Below are 21,844 nucleotides of genomic sequence, written 5' to 3' on the forward strand. Positions count from 1 at the left end.
TGTGCCATGGCGATGAAGGCTTGTTCGTTCTCTCGATTTCGGCGCAGGATTCTTCGACTGGTCCAGCACACACCGTTGATACAACCATTAAAGCTGCAAACAGCATTTTTTCTGAGGTTTGTGTCACCTTTGTGCTTGCTAGGCTTTTTCTAGCTAACAGTGTCAGCTTCTTTAACTGTGCCCAGGTTGGCAGCTCCGCCTTCTTGGTGCGTGGTGACTTCATCTGTTTTTCTAATATCACCACTTGATTCATCCTGCAAGTCAATGGTGCCTGATTGCGGTGTTTCCGTCTCCGTGGAGGCGCTTTTCTTTGCATCTCCGATGGGTTCATTGTAGAACTTCAAATGTCTAGTGGGTATCCAAACAGGAAGCTGATTTTCTCCTGGTGAAACACAAGCAAAACCTCTTCCCCAGGTTATCACCTTCCCTATCTCCCATGTCCTATTTTTGTTGTCTTTCCACCAAATCAGTTTTCCTTCATGTGGACTGTTCTTTTTACCCGTAAGATGTTGTTCTGCAGAAGTAGTAGTCTGATCTCTATAAATGTTTAAAAAATTTAAAGTATAGAGTGCTAGATTAAGCTGCATCTGAGGAGAGGTACACTCCTTACTGTCTCCCTCTTTTTTTTGTTTAACTGAGTTTTGAGTGTTCTATTAGTTCTTTCAACTATGGCCTGTCCTTGGGAATTATAAGGAATTCCTGTTGTATGTGTAATATTCCACTGATTTAAGAATTTTTGGAAAGCTTTACTACAATAACCTGGTCCATTGTCAGTTTTAATTTTTTCTGGAACTCCCATCACAGCAAAACAAGATAATAAATGTTTTTTAACATGGGAAGTACTTTCTCCTGTCTGGCATGTTGCCCATATGAAATGTGAATAAGTATCAACTGTTACATGAACATATGATAATTTTCCAAATGAAGGTACATGGGTAACATCCATTTGCTATAATGCGTTAGGACACAGACCTCTGGGATTAACTCCTGCCTCTTGGGTGGGCAGGTGTAGTACTTGACACTGGGTACAATGTTGTACAATATTTTTTGCCTGTTTCCACGTGACATCAAATTTGTTTTTTAACCCTGCTGCATTTACATGAGTCAAAGCATGAAGTTCTTGTGCTTTTATGAATGCAGAGGATACCAGTAAGTCAGCTTTTTCATTTGCTTCAGTTAAAGGTCCTGGTACATTAGTATGTGCTCGAATATGAGTAATATAAAATGGGAAATTCCTTTTTCTTACAGTTTGTTGTAACAAATTGAACAGCTGGTTTAATTGATCATCCATGCTATATTTAATTAGAGCTGTCTCAACATCCCTTGTAGCCTGTACTACATATGCAGAATCTGATATAATATTAACAGGTTGATTAAAATCTTCTAACACTGTAATGACTGCAATCAACTCTGCCCTCTGAGCTGATTGATATGGAGTTTTGATTACTCGCTCCTTTGGCCCTGTGTAAGCCGCTTTTCCATTGCTGGAACCATCAGTAAATACTGTCAGAGCATTTTTTAAGGTTCATGTCTGGTAATTTTAGGTAAGATCCAAGTAGTCAATTTTAAAAACTGGAAGATTTTTGTTTTGGGGTAATGATTATCAATAATTCCCACAAAATCAGCAAGGCCAATTTGCCATGCACCAGAATTGATAAAGGCTTGTTTAACTTGTTCCTTGGTTAAAGGAACAACTATTTTGTCTGGGTCATTACCACACAATTTTATTATTCGTAATCTTGTCTGACCAATTAATGTAGCTATTTGGTCCAAGTACAATGTAAAAGTCTTAATTGTACTGTGAGGAAGGAATGACCACTCCACAAGATCAGTATTTTGAACAATGATGCCTGTTGGAGAATGTGCAGTGGCAAAAATCAAAAGTTGGAGTGGAGCTAAAGAATCTATTCTATTCATTTGCGCTGACTGAATTTTTTCTTCCACTAATTTAATTTCTTTTGTTGCTTCTGGGGTTAATATTCTTTTACTATTTAAGTCTGGATCTCCTCTTAGGATAGAGAACAAATTTGACATGGCATAGGTAGGAATGCCTAGAGTTGGCCGAATCCAATTAATATCGCCTAACAATTTTTGAAAATCATTTAGTGTTTTTAACGTGTCTTTTCTTATTTCTATTTTTTGTGGCTTAGTTTTTCTATTTTCTATTTGCATCCCCAAATAATGAAAAGGATCAGGTTTGGATCTTATCAGATGCTATTGTTAGTCCTGCATTGGCAACCTCTGCTTGCAGAAATGTGTAACAGTCAATTAATTTGTCTCTTGTTTCTGCAGCACATAAAATATCATCAATATAGTGAATGATATAACAATCTGAAAATTTGTCTCTAACTGGTTGAAGGACTTGGCCTACGAAAGTTTGACAAATAAGGCCGGGTGCGGTGGCTCACGCCTGTAATCCCAGCACTTTGGGAGGCCGAGATGGGCGGATCACAAGGTCAGGAGATCGAGACCATCCTGGCTAACACGGTGAAACCTCGTCTCTACCAAAAATACAAAAAAATTAGCCGGGCATGGTGGCGACTGCCTGTAGTCCCAGCTACTCGGGAGGCTGAGACAGGAGAATGGTGTGAACCCGGGAGGCAGAGCTTGCAGTGAGCCAAGGTCACGCCACTGCACTCCAGCCTGGGTGACAGAGCAAGACTCTGTCTCAAAAAAAAAAAAAAAAAAAGAAAGTTTGACAAATAGTTGGACTATTAAGCATTCCCTGAGGTAATACTTTCCACTGAAACCTGGTGGCTGGTTCTTTATTATTTATGGCTGGTATAGTAAAGGCAAATTTTTCACAATCTTGCTCTGCCAGAGGAATGGTAAAAAAGCAATCCTTAAGATCAATTATAATTAAAGGCCAGTCTTTTGGGATCATGGCCGGAGAGGGCAATCCAGGTTGGAGAGGCCCCATGGGTTGAATTACAGCGTTTATGGCTCTTAAGTCCATTAACATACGCCATTTGCCTGACTTTTTCTGAATTACAAATACAGGAGAATTCTAGGGTGAGAATGAAGGCTCAATGTGTCCCTTTTCTAATTGTTCCTTTGCTAATAAGTGTAAAGCCTCCAGTTTTTGCTTTGGTAGTGGCCACTGATTTACCCATACCGGTTTTTCTGCTTTCCAAGTTAATGGAATGGGTTTAGGAGGCTCTGTCAATTCTGGATCTTTTTCCTCTAATTTTAACGTTTCAGGATATATTACCTCCTGTAATTGATTACTGTCAACATTTTGCGTTGACCGAGCCATTACCGGCTCTGCTACACATTTACAGTGTGAACTTTCTTTTCTTTTCCGGGACTCTATCCCTGCCTCTTTTTCACAATCTACTGCACAGCTTTTAGGGACATCGGAAACTGGAACGCTATCTTCTTCTGTTTGCAGCGGTTCTAAAGCTACTTTAATAATGACCCAATCATTCCATACTGTAAGTGGAATGATTTTACCTTCCCTACTTGCTTGTTTTAATTCTTTGCCAATTTTTTCCCAATCTTTTAGATCTAAAGTTCCCTGTTCTGGAAACCATGGGCAAAACTGTTCTATTGTTTGAAAGAGTGTATTTAGATTTTTGGTAGACACTTTAACTCCCCCTCTTTTTAAGAGAATTTTTATAAAGCTGCGATAAGAGGCATATTTACTTTTAGTTTGCCCCATTGTTACCCTAGGTTCTTCCGAGCGCACAAGCTTACCGCAAGGCTGACTGTAGACATACTCGGGAGTCTCTCGTCGACTTGTCCTCAATGACCACGCTCCAGCGTACCTTCACCTTAGAGAAAAGCGCCTCCACGTTGAGCGCCAGATGAAGGGGTGGCCTGCCCCTCCACACCTGTGGGTGCTTCTCGTTAGGTGGGACGAAAGACTTGAGAAAAGGAATAAGACACAGAGACAAAGTGTAGAGAAGGAAAAGCGGGGCCCAGGGGACCGGTGCTGTGCTTACAGAGGACCCACACCGGCCCCGGCCTCTGAGTTCCCTTAGTATTTATTGATAATTATCTTTACCATCAAAAAGATAAGGGAGTGATTGGACAATAGGATCATTGTAGGGAGGAAATCAGCAGTAAGACATATGAACAAAAAATCCTTGTAACATCAATAAGTGCAAAAGAAAATGCTGTGCCTTGAGATGCATATGCGAACATCTCCATAAACCTTTTAGCACTATTGCTCCAGCAAGCCCCACCTTATTCCTAAAGGCGGTTTTCTCCTTACTCAGTAAACAAAGCACACAAAGGGTTTTACCTGGAGATGTTCCATCGCCCAGGGATGGGCAGGAGACAAATGTTTTTCTTTTTCTCTAGATTTAAGAGAATGGTGATGACCTTTAACCATAAGCAGCCTTTAGGCACTTGTTTAACAAAGCACATTCTGCACCGCCCAAAATCCTTTTAACCTTAAGTCACCACAGCACATGTCTCTTGCAAGGACAAGGTTGGGGGTAGGGTCACAGATTAACAGCATCTCAAATGCAGAACCAAATGGAGTCTCTTATGTCTACTTCCTTCTATATAGACACAGTAACAGGCTGATCTCTCTTTCTTTTCCCCACAGGCTACTTGCTCACATGGCTAAAGCATATTTTAAAAATAAAATTTGTGGAAAAGACAATATTTTTTGGTTGCCAGTTTCCAATAGTTTCTCCTCCTTTTTTAAAAAGAAAAACCAAGCTTCTTAACAAAGATCCTGAAATGTTGAGTTTACTAATTTAGTTAGGAACTTTCCAATTTAGCTTTTGCTTTTAACCAGATTATTGAGTTCAGGGTGGAGCTCATTGACAAATAGGGCAGACAAAGCATTTTCTGTGTCTGGACTCAGCATACGTAGCTCTGAGCTTAATAATTTGACTAGGGCATAAAGGTGGTTAAAGAAGCAAACTTGATTGACTTGAGGGCTTAACTTTTATAAACAGTTTTTCTGGCTTGCTTTTAAACCATCAGGGTGGGATGGTAACTAAGTAAACAGGTTAGCAGATTCTATTTTTCTTATCAGTTTGTTGCTTAAAGCTTTTCATTTGCCTTTTTAAAGGAGACCTTTAGAGAAGCAATTTTTTGAAACCTAAAATCTGGTTAGAGGCTTCTGCTTATAGAAAATAGGCATTTCATCTGTTTGTCTAATTTGAGAGCCCTTACTTTCAAATGTGCTTCTTAGATGGATAATCTTGTCCATCTGGAATGTTCTCTATAATGTCCCCTGTAATTCTAAATTGTCTTTGATAAAATTTCACCACTTTTTGGCCAGGCACAGTTGTTCATGCCTATAATCCCAGCACTTTGGAAGGCTGAAGTAGGAGGATTGCTTGAGCCCTGGAGTTCGAGACCAGCGTGAGCAGTGCAGTGGGACTCCATCTCTACAAAAATGTTTTTAAATTAGCCAGGTGTGGTGATGTGCACTTGTGGTCCTAGCTACTCAACAGGCTGAGGTGGGAGGAATCACTAAAGTCAAGGCTGCAGTGAGCCATTATCATGCTACTGCCCTCCAGCTTGGGTGACAGAATGAGACTCTGAAAAAAAAAAAAAAAATCACCGTTTTTGTTAGAATTTACAGCTTCCAGGACGAAAATTTTTATACATAAAAAGGCAGGCACCGGGCTTGGTGGCTCACGCCTGTAATCCCAGCACTTTGGGAGGCTGAGGCAGGCAGATCACCTGAGGTCGAGAGTTCAAGACCAGCCTGACCAACATGGAGAAACCCCATCTCTACTAAAAATACAAAATTAGCCAGGCATGGTGGCGAATTCCTGTAATCCCAGCTACTCGGGAGGCTGAGGCAGGAGAATCACTTGAACCCAGTAGGTGGAGGTTGCCATGAACTGAGATCGCGCCATTACACTCCAGCCTGAGCGACAGAGCAAGACTCCTCTCAAAAAAATAAATAAATAAAATAAAAATAAAAAGTAAAACGCAGGCACACTGGAAGGTGGAGTCCTCAGTTGTTTAGCATATTGAGTTTCTCAGATGAGATGCCTATTTTCTCAATATGAGAGCTGAGATAAAAGCCTAAGAGGGAAATGTCAAGAGGTTGGGTCATGTGATGTTTTCAGTGTTTCTTGTTGCAAGGAAATTTTCTTAAGGCTCATGGGTAACCTAGCGTCAAACTAAACCTTATCCTTTCTTTTTCTTTCTTTCTTTTTTTTTTTTTTTGAGACTGAGTTTTGCTCTTGTTGCCTAGGATGGAGTACAATGGCGCGATCGCGGCTCACCACAATGTCTGCCTCCTGGGTTGAAGGGATTCTCCTGCCTCAGCCTCCCAAGTAGCTGGGATTACAGGCATGCGCCACCACACCAAGCTAATTTTGTATTTTTAGTAGAGACGGGGTTTCTCCATGTTGGCCAGGCTGGTCTCCAACTCCTGACCTCAGGTGATTCGCCCACATCACCCTCCTGAAGTGCTGAGATTACAGATGTAAGCCACCATGCCTGGCCAGCTTATCCTTTCAGTAGTTACATATTTAGGTGATAGGTGGTCTAACAGCTTTTGGGTGCCCTTCCCATACCTGTCAATTAAGTTGTGGTTTGGCACCAAGATTCCTTAGCCCACATAGCCAGTGATCTTTCCCTACCTTAGTGTGCCAGAAAAAGAAACAAAGAGAGAACCCAAATCCCTGTGAATTTCTGAAAAATAGTGTCTAACACCCCCTGTAGTAACTGCCACTTGCTGCAGTCACTGTCAGTTATCTTTAAAAGTGTGATTCTTTGGTAGCGACGCAACAATCACCAAAAGTCCCAAAGGTCATTTACTCTGCCACAACACAACCCTTGGCACCCAAAAGCCAAAATTATCAGGAGCTCAAATACAAAGAGTTGGCCCTGGTAGGAACTTACTCATGACATTGGGAGCACTGTGAGGAAGACAGGGGACTCTAAAGGAGTAAGGAGCGCCTTATCTGCATCCTTCAATGGCCTCAGGATCATCAGCAGTCTTCTTCAAGTCCCTTCATGGTCACCAGAACTGTTAGAAAATTTCAATAAATTTAGTCTGAAGATTGAGTTGGTTTTTATTAGCAATTCATAAATCAAACAGCATCTCATCTAAAAATAGGTAAGTGCTCTGCTAGGATGGCAAACCAATTTTTTTTTTTTTTTTTTGAGACGGAGTCTTTCACTGTCCCCCAGGCTGGAGTGCAGTGGCGCGATCTCGGTTCACGGCAACCTGCACCTCCTGGGTTCACGCCATTCTCCTGCCTCAGCCTCCCGAGTAGCTGGGACTACAGGCGCCTACCACCACGCCCAGCTAATTTTTTGTATTTTTAGTAGAGACGGGGTTTCACCGTGTTAGCCAGGATGGTCTCGATCTCCTGACCTCGTGATCCGCCCGCCTCGGCCTCCCAAAGTGCTGGGATTACAGGCTTGAGCCACCGCGCCTGGCCTTGCAAACCAATTTTTGTTGTTGTTGTTGTTGTTGTTATTTTGAGACGGAGTATTGCTCTGTTGCCAGGCTGGAGTGTTAGTGGTGTGATCTCGGCTCACTGCAACCTCCACCTCCCGGGTTCAAGCGATTCTCCTGCCTCAGCCTCCTGAGTAGCTGGGACTACAGGCGCCTGCCACCACGCCCAGCTAATTTTTGTATTTTTAGTAGGATGGGGTTTCACCATGTTGGCCAGGATGGTCTCTCAATCTCTTGACCTCATGATCTGCCCGCCTCAACTGCCTAAAATGCTGGGATTACAGGTGTGAGCCACCGTGCCCAGCCTAACAGTTGGTTTTTATAAGATAGCTAGAGCAGGAGTGAGGAAACAATAATACCAAAAGCAGATTGTTAACATCAGGTTACTTCAGGTTACTTTCCTTGTAAGGGTTAAAGGAGGAGACTTCCTTAACATGCTGGTTCAGGTTGACTGGGCCTCTTCTGACTGATTGCTATGAATCTTCTGTTTTTAGAAAAAATTGGTCTAATGGGGAATTTTCTTGCTTCCTTAAAGTTTCAGCTTGATTGCATGACACTTAGCATAAGTGACTCCATTTTAATTTGTTCTGTTGGGGCCTAGTGCAGGAGCTCAGTCCAAAACAATGGCTTCCCATACGTTTTATTTTACACCTTTATAATAAATGGGTAAATGTAAGTAAAGCATTTCCCTTAATTCTGTGAGCCACTCTAGCAAGTGATTGAACCCAAGAAAGGGTCTAATTTGTAAAACCTCTAATTTGTAGCTAAATTGGACAGAAGTTGTAACATGAAGGTCACTATTTGCAGTTGGAGTGTGAACGTGTGGAACTGAGTCTTTTTTTTTTTGAGACAGGGTCTCACTTTGTCACCCAGGCTTGGCTCACTGCAACCTCCACCTCCTGGGTTCAAGCAACTCTCCTGCCTCAGCCTCCCAAGTATTTGAGATTACAGGCATGCGCTACCATGCCCGGCTAATTTTTTGTATTTTTAGTAGAGATGGGGTTTCACCATGTTGCCCAGGCTGGTCTGGAACTCCTGAGCTCAGATGATCCACCCACCTTGGCCTTCCAAAATGTTGGGATTACAGGCGTGAGCCACCACGCCCGGCCTGGAACTGAGTCCTTAATCTGTGTGATCTGACACTATACCTAGGTAGATAGTATCAGAATTGAGTTTAGTTGTGAGACTCTCGGTGTCTGCAGAAAATTGGAGAATTGCTGGATGTGGAGAAATATCCCTACACATTTGATCACAGGAGTATTCTATGTTGAGTGCAAGTATAGAGAAAAATAATTTGCTTTGCCTATTCAGTAGCCCACAGGCCCCACTGGGATCTCCTCTGTTTTCTGCCCTTCATCAGACTTGGGCTTGGGAAACACTCTGCCTTTGTTCACTTGAGTCTCCGAAATTTGGCCTGTGGACTTTTAGGGTCCTCATCATGCTATGTTGTAGGCACTGATTTCCTTTTCATGCCACCAACAGATTTAAAGCTTCTTAAAAATAGAGACCAGGCTTTATTCAGCTTTTTATCTTAACCTAGCCCAGGGCCTGGCACACAGTCTGTGTTTAACAATGCTTGGCTGTCAGTTCTACCATGGTTCCTACATAGCTTTCTCTGGATGCTTTTCTCCAGGAGAAATGCAGCATTATCTTTCTCTACCTGGTTGAAATGCCACTTCCTGCAGAAGCTTCCCCAGGCCCTAAAATCACATGGTATGTCTCACTTTGTGAGTGGTTCCCTCTCATCTGAAGAAGTTCACAGTTTGGTAGGGATTTAGAAGAGCAAACTAACTAACTGCAGTACAATGCACTGCAGTGCTAGAAAAAATTGTGAAAGACTTTTAAATGGGCAAATAATGACTGGGTGTCTTTCAGTGGAATGATGTGTGTTATTTAGAGTTCCAGGTTATCCAATTCTACGCTACAAAAGTGCTGGACTGTTTCACAACTCTGTAGAAATGAAAGTTAATTGGGAGGCCTCATAATGCTGTAGATGTTTTCTGTCTAGAGCTGGATGCATGATGCAAACAGCTCTGTTCATGGCAATGCAAATAAATACATTTTGTCCAGTACAGAACAAACCGCCCAAGGGGTTCACCTTGCCCGCTGCCTAGACAGAGCATTCATCAAGACAGGGGAATTGCAATAGGGAAAGAGTAATTTATGCAGAGCCAGCTGTGCTGGAGACGAGTTTTATTATTACTCAAATCAGTCTCCGCAAGTATTCGGGGAGCAGAATTTTTAACGATAGCCGGGCGCGGTGGCTCACGCTTGTAATCCCAGCACTTTGGGAGGCCGAGGCGGGTGGATCACCAGGTCAGGAGATCGAGACCACAGTGAAACCCCGTCTCTACCAAAAAAAAATACAAAAAAAAAAATTAGCCGGGCGTGGTGGCGGGCGCCTGTAGTCCCAGCTACTCAGAGAGGCTGAGGCAGGAGAATGGCGTGAACCCGGGAGGTGGAGCTTGCAGTGAGCCGAGATTGCGCCACTGCACTCCAGCCTGGGCGACAGAGCAAGACTCCGTCTCAAAAAAAAAAAAAAAAAAAAAAAGAATTTTTAACGATAACTTGGTGGGTGGGGGAAAGCCAGTGAGCCAGGAGTGCTGATTTGTCAGAGATGAAATCGTAGGGAGTCAGAGCTGTCTTCTTGCACTGAGTCACTTCCTGGGTGGGGGCTACAAGATCAGTTGAGCCAGTTTTTCGATTGGGTGGTGCCAGATGATCCATCAAGTGCCGAGTCTACAAAATATCTCAAGCACTGATCTTAGGAGCAGTTTAGGAAGGGTCAGAATCTTGTAGCCTCCAGCTGCATGACTCCTAAACCACAATTTCTAATCTTGTGGCTAATGTTAGTCCTACAAAGGCAATCTAGTCCCCAGGCAAAAAGGAGGTCTGCTTTGGGAAAGAGCTGTCTTTATTTAAACTATAAACTAAGCTTCTCCCAAAGTTAGTTCGGCCTATACCCAGGAATGAACAAGGACAGCTTGGAGGTTAGAAGCAAGATGGAGTCTGTTACAAAGTTAGATCTCTTTTGCTGTCTCAGTCATCATTTTGCAAAGGCAGTTTTATAAGTAAAATTCCATTTTAAACAGTTATAAAATCCTACTAGTTTTCTCCTTAATTCATGATTTAAATAAATGTATGTTCATTCTCTGTGTGAGTTATGCTTTTATCATTTTGAAAACTATTCTTTAATAGTGGTATCTGTGAAAGAGAAAGCAAAATTAATACACAGTGAGCATTTATTCTGTGTCAGGCACTATGCTAAGGGTTTTATAGATTTAATTGTCATGGAGACCCTGTAAGTTAAGTTCTATTATTAGTTCCATTTTACAGATATGGAAACCAAGGCCTAGAGATTAAGTAACTTTCCTAAGGACCCAGAGCTAGCAAGTGGCTGAGATTTGAGACCTGAGATTTGAAAGACTTGCATTGTAACTGCACTTCAGTCAAGAGGGCAATTGAAATTGTGGGATCAGGTAAGGCTTCCAAATTTCAGAGGATAAGGTGTTGGTGCAGAGGGGAAAGAAGGGCGGGGCTTCCAGGTACAGGTCAGCCCTAAGAAATGCAGTTGGCCTGGAAAGCAGGGTGTGGGCTGAGGAGTGGTAAGAGATAAGGCTGAAGGAAACTTCAGGAGTTTCTTTCACGGAGGAAGGAAATCACGGAGAGCTCTGTGAGGCCAGAAGCCAAGGAGTTTGGACTTTATCCTCAAACTACAGTATTTTAAGCAGAAAAAAAAGACATGATTAGATTGAGTTTTATTATTTTTATCTTATTGCTTTTGTTTGTAGTTATAAAAGATGTATTGGCTTTTTTTTTAATTGTTGTTAAAACAAAACAAAACGAAACGAAACACTGAGAGATTTGGCCCTTTTAGAAAAATTATTTTGGCAGCACTGTTGAGGCTCGATCCGAAGTGGTGAGTGAGAAAAGAGGGAAGCTGTTGGAAACAGCCAATAGCAAGAAACACGAAGAGGAGAGGATGGAAAGGAGAAACAGTAAACTAGCTGAATCTACAGGATTTGGCAACTGTGGCATGTGGGGGGTAGGAAAGGGTGGGAAGGAGGGGCTGGTGCACAGGGAGAGACCCCTCGAAGTGCCTCGCTCAGAAAACCTACTGCAGGCCTGGTTACTCATTCTTAGCATGTAAGAACTGAGACAGTACTTGAAATTTAAAGCAAAAAGTGTTGATATCAAGTTTGTACAACTCCCATTCTAAAAAGCATATACAAATAGAGCCTGACCAAAGTACCCAGGCCTTTTTTTTTTTTTTTTTTTGGCCTCAAGGTGGTTAGAAGGCGGGGAGAAAAAGAGTGTTGAGAAAGGAAAAGAAAGATAAATCACAAAGACTACAACCATTATAAACCTTCTGTTGACAATTACACACATACAGATTGTCAGCACACCAGGTGACTTTTAATCCCGGTCCAGTTCCCCTCCTGGCCCTCTTAATGGCTTCTGGCCACTTCCTCTTGGGATCTGGCCAGAGTAAGCTCAGGAAATGCAAAGTTTTAATTCTGGAATCAGTAAAGCATATTAGGAAAGGAAATCCACAGTGAAAAAACATCACATTATGCATTTCGAAGCCACGGGACAGAATCAGATTGTAAATTTGTGGGGACAGGAACCATTTTACACATTTTGGTGCAGAACTCAGGGATTGGTTTAGCCATTATTCACCCTCAGGTTCACCCAGAATTTGGTCTCTTGCATTCTTGTATGATTCCAAAGCTTCCATCCAGCACAACCTTCAGCTCTAGCAGTTAAGCTGTCTGCAGTCCTGTTTTGTGCTCCCTGACAGCAGGGGAGGATGACCCGCCAAGATGAAGGCCCAGATAAAGAGTCAGTATTTTTAATTATACTCACTTCCCTAGGATTTTGCAGGATCAGACAATAGAATATATTTGAAAGGCCTTTGTAAAATTGGATGAGCTATACAATCACTAGCTGTTCTTTATTCATTGTTGTTCTGGTTGATGACCGAACTGATAACTTGCTACACTGCATTGCAGAATGTTCAAGGAGATTCAGATTTTTACAATGACTATGCACTTAATATATTAATGTTACTATGTGCTCATTGGTGTGCTGTGTACTTTCACACGTAATCCTTAAAATAATTTTATCATGTTTATCAAAGATCAGATAAATTTTCTCAAAAACATAATTTTTGGTCTTTTTATGCTCTCCCAAGATTGGATTAGGTTTTGCCATGTGTTACCACACCACAGAAGTTACTACATATCTTCCCCACTACACTAGAAGCTGTGGGTGCTAGGAACTATATTTTGTTCACTGCTTTATGCCCTCTATCCAGCTAATGGAGCCAGGCACAAAACATAGAAGATGCTACAAAAATAGTTTGGGTGAATGAATGAAGGCTGATTTTATATCCATTGCTCTATTCTGAAAACTACTGTTTTCTTAATAACTTACTGTTCATCATCTATTTTTCCCTACTAGAATGTAAGATACTTGTGAAAACATATTATTGTGTTTTATTCACTGCTGGATTCTCAAAGCCTGGAACAATGCCTGGGATATACTAAGTGTCCAATAAATATCTTTTGGTGAATGAACAAATGATAGTCATGTGGACAAGCAAATTCCACCTCTTTTTGTGCTATCACTGTATTTTTTCTTTTTCTTTCCTTTTTTTTTTGCGATGGAGTTTCACTCTTGTTGCCCAGGCTGGAGTGCAGTGGTGTGATCTCACCATAACCTCCGCCTCCTGGGTTCAAGCAATTCTCCTGCCTCAGCCTCCCTAGTAGCTGGGATTATAGGCATGCGCCACCATGCCCGACTAATTTTGTTTTTAGTAGAGAAGGGGTTTCTGCATGTTGGTCAGGCTGGTCTCGAAATCCCCATCTCGGATGATCTGCCCACCTTGGCCTCCCAAAGTGCTGGGATTAGATGTGAGCCACCATGCCTGGCCTTGTATTTTCTTTTTTCTGATGCTGATTTCAATAAGATAATGCTCAAGAACAACACAACACCGTGATGTGGGTGAGTGGCTGAGAGCTGAACACTCTGGCTTCCTGAGGTAAATACTTGCAGCTGAATGATGATTAGAAGGGAACCACAGGAATGCTGTCTCCAAGAGCACTGCCTGCAAGAAGAAAGCACAGGTGGCCAGTACAGGTGGCCTGTGGACTCTACACTTCACAGCTTTGGTCCAGTACCAGCAAAATAGTGATGCAAGACTATTGTGCTCTTGAGTTCCATGTCACACTCACCTCTCTTTCACCAGAATGCAACTCTTGAAGAAGCAGAAAAAGTAATGTGCTTGTAATAACCATTAGCTTGATTTTCTTTTTTTTTTTTTTTTTTTTTTTTTTTTTTTTTTTTTTTTTGAGACGGAGTCTTGCTGTCGCCCAGGCTGGAGTGCAGTGGCACAATCTCGGCTCACTGCAAGCTCCGCGTCCCGGGTTCACGCCATTCTCCTGCCTCAGCCTCCCGAGTAGCTGGGACTACAGGCGCCCGCCACCTCACCCAGCTAATTTTTTGTATTTTTAGTAGAGACGGGGTTTCACCGTGTTAGCCAGGATGGTCTCGATCTCCTGACCTCGTGATCCGCCCGCCTCGGCCTCCGAAAGTGCTGGGATTACAGGCGTGAGCCACCGCGCCCGGCCCATTAGCTTGATTTTCTTAGGAATCAAGTGACTCTTGCTAGAACTCTTCTAGATCACATGCATAATTTTTTTTTCTTTCTGTAAACCAGTAGTATATGGTACGTTGTTTTCTTTTAGTATAAAAGTAACCATCATATATTTTTTTTTTTTTTGAGACGGAGTCTCGCCCTGTCGCCCAGGCTGGAGTGCCAGCTACTCGGAGAGGATGAGGCAGGAGAATGGCGTGCACCCAGGAGGCGGAGCTTGCAGTGAGCCGAGATTGCGCCACTGCACTCCAGCCTGGGCAACAGAGCGAGACTCCGTCTCAAAAAAAAAAAAAAAAGAAAGAAAATTCTGAATATGGAAAAAACATAGGAAACAGTCACCTAATTTTACCACACTAACAAAATTATGATTGGTATATGTGTGCATTTTCTTTTTCCCTGTGCTTGTGTGTGTATGTATTAGGCATATATATCTACACATATCATACTAGTTTTTTGTTTTTTTTTTTCCGAGACAGAGTTTCACTCTTGTTGCCTAGGCTGGAGTGCAACGGCACGATCTCGGATCACAACCTCCACCTCCCGGGTTCAAGCGATTCTCCTGCCCCAGCCCTCTGAGTAGCTGGGATTACAGGCATGCGCCACCATGCCTGACTAATTTTGTATTTTTATAGAGACAGAGTTTCTCCATGTTGGTCAGGCTGGTCTCGAACTCCCGACCTCCGGTGATCTGCCTGCCTTGGCCTTCCAAAGAGCTGGAATTATAGGCATGAGCCACCACATCAGGCCTAGTTTGTGTTTTTTCACTTATTATTATGCCGTTTTTGTATCAAAGGGACTTCATAACCATATCCATCTAACTACTTATTGAGGCCAGGTGCAGTGGCTCACGTCTGCAATCCCAACACTTTGGGAGGCCCAGGCAGGAGGACTGCTTGAACTCAAGAGTTGGAGACCAGCCTAAGCAACACAGTAAGATCCAGTCTCTAAAAAAGTTATAGTTATGAGGTTAGGAGTTCGAGATCAGCCTGGCCAACATGGTGAAATCCTTTCTCTACTAAAAAAGTACAAAAATTAGCCGGGCGTGGTGGCATGTGCCTGTAATCCCAGGTACTCAGGAGGCTGAGAAAGGACAATTGCTTGAACCCGGGAGGCAGAGAGCCGAGATTGCGCCACTGTACTCCAGCCTGGGTGACAGAGCAAGACACCATCTCACACACACACAAAAGTTATAGTTAGTCCCAGCTACTTGGGAGGCTGAAGTGGGTGGATTGCTTGACCCTGAGAGGTTGAGGCTGCAGTGAGCAGTGACTGATAGTGCCACCTCATTCCAGCCTGGGCAACAGAGTGAGACCCTGTCTCAAACAAAACAAAACAAAACCAAAAAGCAAACAAAAAAACCCACTGATACCCAACGTAAGAATTTTTCAAAGAAATTGATAATTTCAAGGACAGGCAAAAACTTTCTTAGACAAATTTCAAAATCTGAAATTTTTTGGAAAAACGAGTTCCTCGTGCTTGATACATCTTACAATATTGCCTTCCCAAAATGTTATACCAATTTACTCAGTCACCAATCGGTAAAAATTTATCATTTAAACTGTCATGATGTAGTAGGGAAAATAGATATTTCATCAACCTTTCATTTGCATTTAAATAGATTGCTAGGGATAAAGAACTTTAGCCAAGATTATTTAGTAGTTTTATTTCTTCTGTTATAGAATCGTTAGTTATTGAGGGGAAAAGTTTATCTGCTACTAGTACGGCATCTTTTCCCTATGGAGGGAGTGTGGTATCAGAGTAGAAAGACTAAGGACTTTGATATTCAAATCCATCTTACGTGAAAAGCTGGTATATATGAACCATTTGGTGAAGTGTTAGTTTCATCCCTTCATTTACCAAAAAAGACCAATACATTGGAAAGACTAAGAGAAGCTGATCAAAAAGGAGGATTTAATTGTTTAGCTAATATTCTTAAGAGTCACTCCAAAACCATCCTCTGCAAGTAAGAGTCCACTTCAGGAATTCTCATAGCCTTTTTACCCCTAAGCATGAATTTTTTAAATAGTCAAGTGCATACACTTATTAACCTTCTTGACAACCCTAGGGGTGGGTACTAATTATTATTAACACCTTTTATTAGAAAAAATTCCTGATGCTTAGGGTGGCTAAGTAATTTGTCTGATCCTCAATTTGAACCCAGGCAGCCTCCCTTGTTAACCAACCAGTAGGATGTGATTCCTTTTGCTATACATCTCCTCTGGGCAAGTCAGAGTAAAAGCAAAAAGTAAATATACTGATGCTCTCCAGCTGAGGAGAAAGATACTCTATGCTCTACAGCTTCCAACTGCTTACATTTGAATAACTTTGCCACAATGACCCAGACTGAATGGAGGAAAAAAGAGTGACTGAATCTAAAACCCTAAAGCTGGAACACATTTCAGGTAACGATGTATGTAAACTGCCACCCCTCCCCGCCCAGATTCTTTTAAAGTCTGAAGCAACTTGGCTCAATTGCTCACATTTAGGCAAGCCAGGCAAACTTGAGTTGTCATTTCCCATTATGTACTGAAAGAATGGTCACAGTTACACAAGTCTATCATTAACCTCTTTCTTCACGTCTTCTAAGCAGTGCCTGACTTGATTATTAAAACAAACCATGATAGCAGGGCACGGTGGCTCATGCCTGTAATCCCAGCACTTTGGGAGGCTTTACTGTTAGCCTTTTCTCATCTTTCTAAGCAAAAGTGTGTGTGAGGGGATGGTGGTGAGGGGCATACCTGCACTGATGATTAGACTTATTATACTGTGAACCATTTCCTAGGGAGGGTAAAACCCAGACATTTAGCTTTTTCATACAAACCTGCAACCAATATCCAGTTTATCAATCTGAAATTTAACACAATAAGCCATTTGTTCATACGGAAATATTAAATGGTTTTTAACCATTTTCTCTTTTTATTTTACCATCATCCTTTCCTTAATACAATACATAGTTTTGTACAAACTATGCATTCATGTCGGCTAGTTAAGACAGTTTATAGATTTGGGTATAACATGGTAATATGATATGATTTATGTTACCATGATCTTCTGCAATTGTTCAACCTATCAGTTTCTTGAATACTTTTCCTGCTTTGACTTAGGAGCCTGTTTCAGAGTGTGTACTCTTGAACAGTCCCATGCCTTTTCAGGCACTGCAACTACCTAAGAACTGTCTATATTCTCTCTGTGTTAAAGAGAAAAAGAAAAGATAAGCAGGTGCTTTATTCATACATCTATTTTCCCAAAGCAGCCACTGAAACCATGTTAACTGAAATAAAACTTCAAATGAAGTCAATCTTCAAATGGAGTAAAGGACAACAGACTAGATCAGAAAGCCCAGTTGCTTCCAGTGTTGACCTGCATCACAGAGATGATAAGCTGATTGTTAATAAGGAGAGACTCAGAGTAGGCCTATGTTGAGCTTTAGTGTTGGCTCTGTTCCCAAAATTGATTCTGAATAAATCCCTTTAGCCTGTATCTTCAGCGGGAAAATGTCAGGGTTGTACGGGTAATAAAACATTTAGTTCCAGCCTTGAGCCAGTTATAGGCATACCTTAAAGATACGACAAGTACAGTTCAAGACCATGGCAATAAAGCAAGTCACACATCTTTTTTTAGTTTCTCATTGTATATGAGTTATGTTTACACTGTATCCAGTAGTCTTTTTTTTTTTTTTGAGACAGAGTCTTGCTCTGTTGCCAAGCTGGAGTGCAGTGGCGTGATCTCAACTCACTGAAACCTCCACCTCCCGGGTTCAAGCAATTCTCCTGCCTCAGCCTCCCGAGTAGCTGGGACTACAGGCGTCCACCACCACGCCTGGCTAATTTTTGTATTTTTAGTAGAGCTGAGGTTTCACCATGTTGGTCGGGCTGGTCTCGAACTCCAGACCTCAAGTGATCTGCCCACCTCAGCCTCCCAAAGTGTTGGGATTACAGGCCTAAGCCACTGTGCCCAGCATGTGGTACTAACTTTTGCTTCTGAATACAGCAACTTCAGAACCCTTCTGATAAGTGGTGGTTAATCTGCATCACAAAACCCTCACTCCACTAACAAGATTCAACTATTGAACAGAGATTAAACAGAGAGTGCTGTGTGGATATGCCTTCAACAATAAAGATGAGGAAAAAGTTATTCATACTTGCTTTACTTTTATTTTTCAGATTTCCTTTACTTACATTCCTTATTCCCTTACCAACAGTAATCCTCATTTTTATAGACGGTAAGAGAGAAGAGGTACACAGAGGTTACAGACTTGGGTCCAAGGAAAATTAGAGTCCAAACTGAGGCCAAGCCTGCCAATACTCTCAGCAGCAGTTTTCTCCTCTAACACTCTTCCTCTATCTGCCATGATGCCCAGGCATACAAACGGAGTTTTTCATTGTTTCCTTCAGGTTAACTGCTCTGGATGCTCTCAGTTCAAATAAGATGGTTTTAAAATTCCCCTCCTCCTTGCCTTACAGCAAAGAAGAGGAAAGGAGAAATTCAAATGAAAATAAATCATATACACAAATATCAAGATTCATAAGCTGGAGAATTTAATCCAATCAATTTAGCAAGGCCCAAAATGAAACCCAGTAATGAAAATGAAGACACAGCAATATTTTCCTCAAGAAAATAGACATTTGGAAGAAGAAATATTTTCTTAAAAAATGTTTATTTGGAAAAGTCAGCCTCTTACACAAGGTTTTGTATCTATACTTTTACTCTGTCAATTACAGTGGTATTTTAAATGCATTGAACATAATTCATTGAATGTCTATCTTTCTGCCTCCATTTAAGTGATATTAGGTTAAAAAAAATGTACAATTTTTCATTCTGGTCCACCTTCCCTCCTTATCCTTATACTGAATCCATTTCTCTACTTTTCAGGTAAGTGAAAGAGGTCACAAAATTTTTAGGTTTGTGTGGAGAGTAAAAATGCATCCAACAATTCTAAGCACAACAATTTTCTGTAAGGCCTTCTCTGAAAAAAGAGAAGGAATTACTTATTAAAACTAAGCATACTTAGCAACTTCTTTCCCAACCCTATCTTTATTTGTTTGCCTGGTGCCAAATTTTTCTGGCCCTTTTTAATTTGAAAACATTAAAAAAAACAAAACAAAACACCAAACACACACATATCTCACACATAGCACTAAGCTAGAAGCAGATATAAATGGGACCACTGTGAATCAAAGGGGAAAAATTCCAGGAAAAAAAAATTCCAATAGCTTCACAGTTTAACTGAGGTTTTGGAAAAACTTAAGTGAATTCAGCTGATGTTTGAAATATCTGTCTACATTTAATTAGATGTGTTGTATTTGCCAAGGAGGCACAAATATGTAGTTTTGTAGATTTTAATACTAACTTTTCCAGTGAGAAAAATAATACCAGGTGATTTCAAAAAGGGCAGTGATCTATAAACACTCAAATGCATCTTTGAACAGGGGAGCAAAAATAGCTAATTTAATGAAAACAAACCTTAAGCACTATACTTGGCTTCTAATAAGCATCCCAAGAAAAGGTACCTGAGAGGGGTTGACAAGTACACTGTGTCTAGAACAGCCAAGATGTTGCCAAAGTTTTATGCTTTGAATTTCCTAAATATATAGCTAGCAGAAACACATGCCAGAAATCTACTGATGCTAGGAAAATATTTTTGTCAGCATTTTGTAAAATCTCTAACTTTCAACCAATATTTCTGTTCATAAATCTTCCAGTGAAAATGTCTGAAATATATTACATGTAACAATGAAGCAAGATTAATTTTAAACTTTAGATTTGCCTCAAACAAGTTAGTTGTTATTTTTCCTTTTTATACAACACTCGAAATAGATGAATTCAGCAAAAATGTTTTAAGAACTTAAGGCTCTCTAGAGTTCTAAAGACTAAAACTTAAGGCACATATTATAATCTTTATGACACTATTAAAAGCTAAGATTAAAACAAAACAAAACAAAACCTACTTCTTTCCCCCATCCTTTGCTACCAACCATTCCCTCCTCAAATTCAGGCTATTGGTAAGGAGTCAAACAAAAATCCCATCAATGAACAACTGGTATGATTTCCACACAAATGTCTACTATTTGCATTGAGCACCACTAGTAGATTACAGGCCAGTAGAATATTTTCAGATATCCTGGGTCATGAACTGCTCAATTTACCCTTCAGCCCCATGGATTCAGACTGGACTTTCCTCCTCCTTGGGCCCTCCTTCTGTGTCTTTCTGGTCCGGAGATTCTGCTGCTTTGGTAACTTCCTTTGGCTTCTCAGCAACATCTATACTGGTCTCTTCCTCTTTACTTTCCTTTTTCTGCTCACTTGCTTTCTGTTCTTTTGCCAAAAGTCGATAATTGATGCCCATGCCAATGAAGAGATAGATACCTGAAATAATTAGGACGATGCCACATGCCCAGTATGTGTATTTGTAGTCTCCATACATGTCATTGAGCCGACCTAAATATGTAAAACAACACAAACAGTTATGTTTCTAAGAGTAAACAGTTTTTTTTTCCCCAAGCAAAGCTTAAGGATCCATTCAGAAAGATGTCAATCCAATCTTTAAAGAGTCCCAAAATGATGAATTAGTATAAGGAATTGCTGAAAATTAGCTGATCCTCTGTTTATAATGCCTCATGGATTTTAAGTGGCCTTTGCATATTCTGTTATTTTTAGTAACTTGAAAATAGTTAACTCTTGGCAAGCTGGAAATGGAAGAGACGTAGTGATCACCTAGAGTCAATTCTCTTAATACACTATAGAAATAAGTGTTGCTAAAAGAGGCTTGAGAGTCTTGTCCAAGGCCATAGTGCTGTCCCATTTACCCAGGCCAATGCTCTTTCTCTCTCAGCACTTCCCAAAGAGTATTCCTGTGAACACCTGTCCAGTGCTAAAAATTTAAAAGCAATATCTTACACCCATTCTAAATGCTTAATCTTTATAACAGGCAGATTCTATTATCATCCTCACTGGACAGATTTAAAAACTAAATTACAGAGATGTTAGCTAATTTGTCCATGGTCACAAAACTAATAAGTGAAATGACTTGGCTTTAAACCTAGAAAGTCTGACTTGGAAGTCTGCACCCTTAAGCATGTGCTACAGGATACTGCTTTAATGTTTCAAAAGTCAAATGAATTGGTAAATGGCATATTATTTTCTCATAAAGGCTTTGTGAGGTCTGGTAGTAAAGAACCCTATTTAACTTGATGTTTCCAAATTTTATTTTGGTCATGTAACTTTCATTACTATAAAATTTATTAGCATCTCATTGAACTGGTATCTCTGGGAAAATCCTACTCTATGCTTAAACAGGACTTAATACAACCAATTTAAATATGATTCCATATGGCTTTCTAACTCAGGGCATCATTCATTCAACAATATTTATTGAGCCTTTATACCAGGCACTGGCTCAGCTAAGCCCTGAGGATATCGGTGAACAGATGTTAAATCAACATCCACAGTTCAGTGGACAAGAGATGTTAATCAAGTAACTACACAAACTGTGACAAGTACTACCAGGAGAGTTTGAAAGAAGTGGGGTCAAGAAAGCTTTCCTTAAAGTGTCAACTAAGCTGGGATTTGCAGGATAGGAATGATCTAGGAGAATGGAGATGGGAATTAGATGCAGGCAGAGAACTGTAGTGCAAAGGCACAATGGTAGGAGAGAGCATGGTGTGTGAGGGGAAAGAAGGGCCAGGTTTCTGGGGCACAGAGAGCAGCAGGACAGTGGTAGAAATGAGGCTGGAGGGACAGGTGGGGCCAGCCCATGCAGTGCCTTGCAAGCCACATTAGGGAATTTGCTTTTCACCCTG

General features: G+C 41.1%; 1 protein-coding gene across 2 annotated transcripts in view; it reads right to left on the minus strand.

Annotated features, from left to right (window-relative positions):
* Positions 1–18,683: 18,683 nt before the first annotated feature.
* SLC16A1 (solute carrier family 16 member 1) overlaps positions 18,684–21,844 on the minus strand; it is a 49,275-nt gene continuing 46,114 nt past the window's right edge. For both annotated transcript variants that reach the window (XM_063625788.1, XM_063625789.1), the window contains exon 5: positions 18,684–20,483. In XM_063625788.1, the coding sequence (XP_063481858.1) occupies positions 20,209–20,483 (275 nt within the window). In that variant the 3' untranslated portion in view covers positions 18,684–20,208. The remainder of the gene's footprint in view (positions 20,484–21,844) is intronic.

The sequence above is a fragment of the Symphalangus syndactylus genome, chromosome 12 (genome assembly GCF_028878055.3).
Source record: "Symphalangus syndactylus isolate Jambi chromosome 12, NHGRI_mSymSyn1-v2.1_pri, whole genome shotgun sequence".
NCBI lineage: Eukaryota > Metazoa > Chordata > Mammalia > Primates > Hylobatidae > Symphalangus > Symphalangus syndactylus.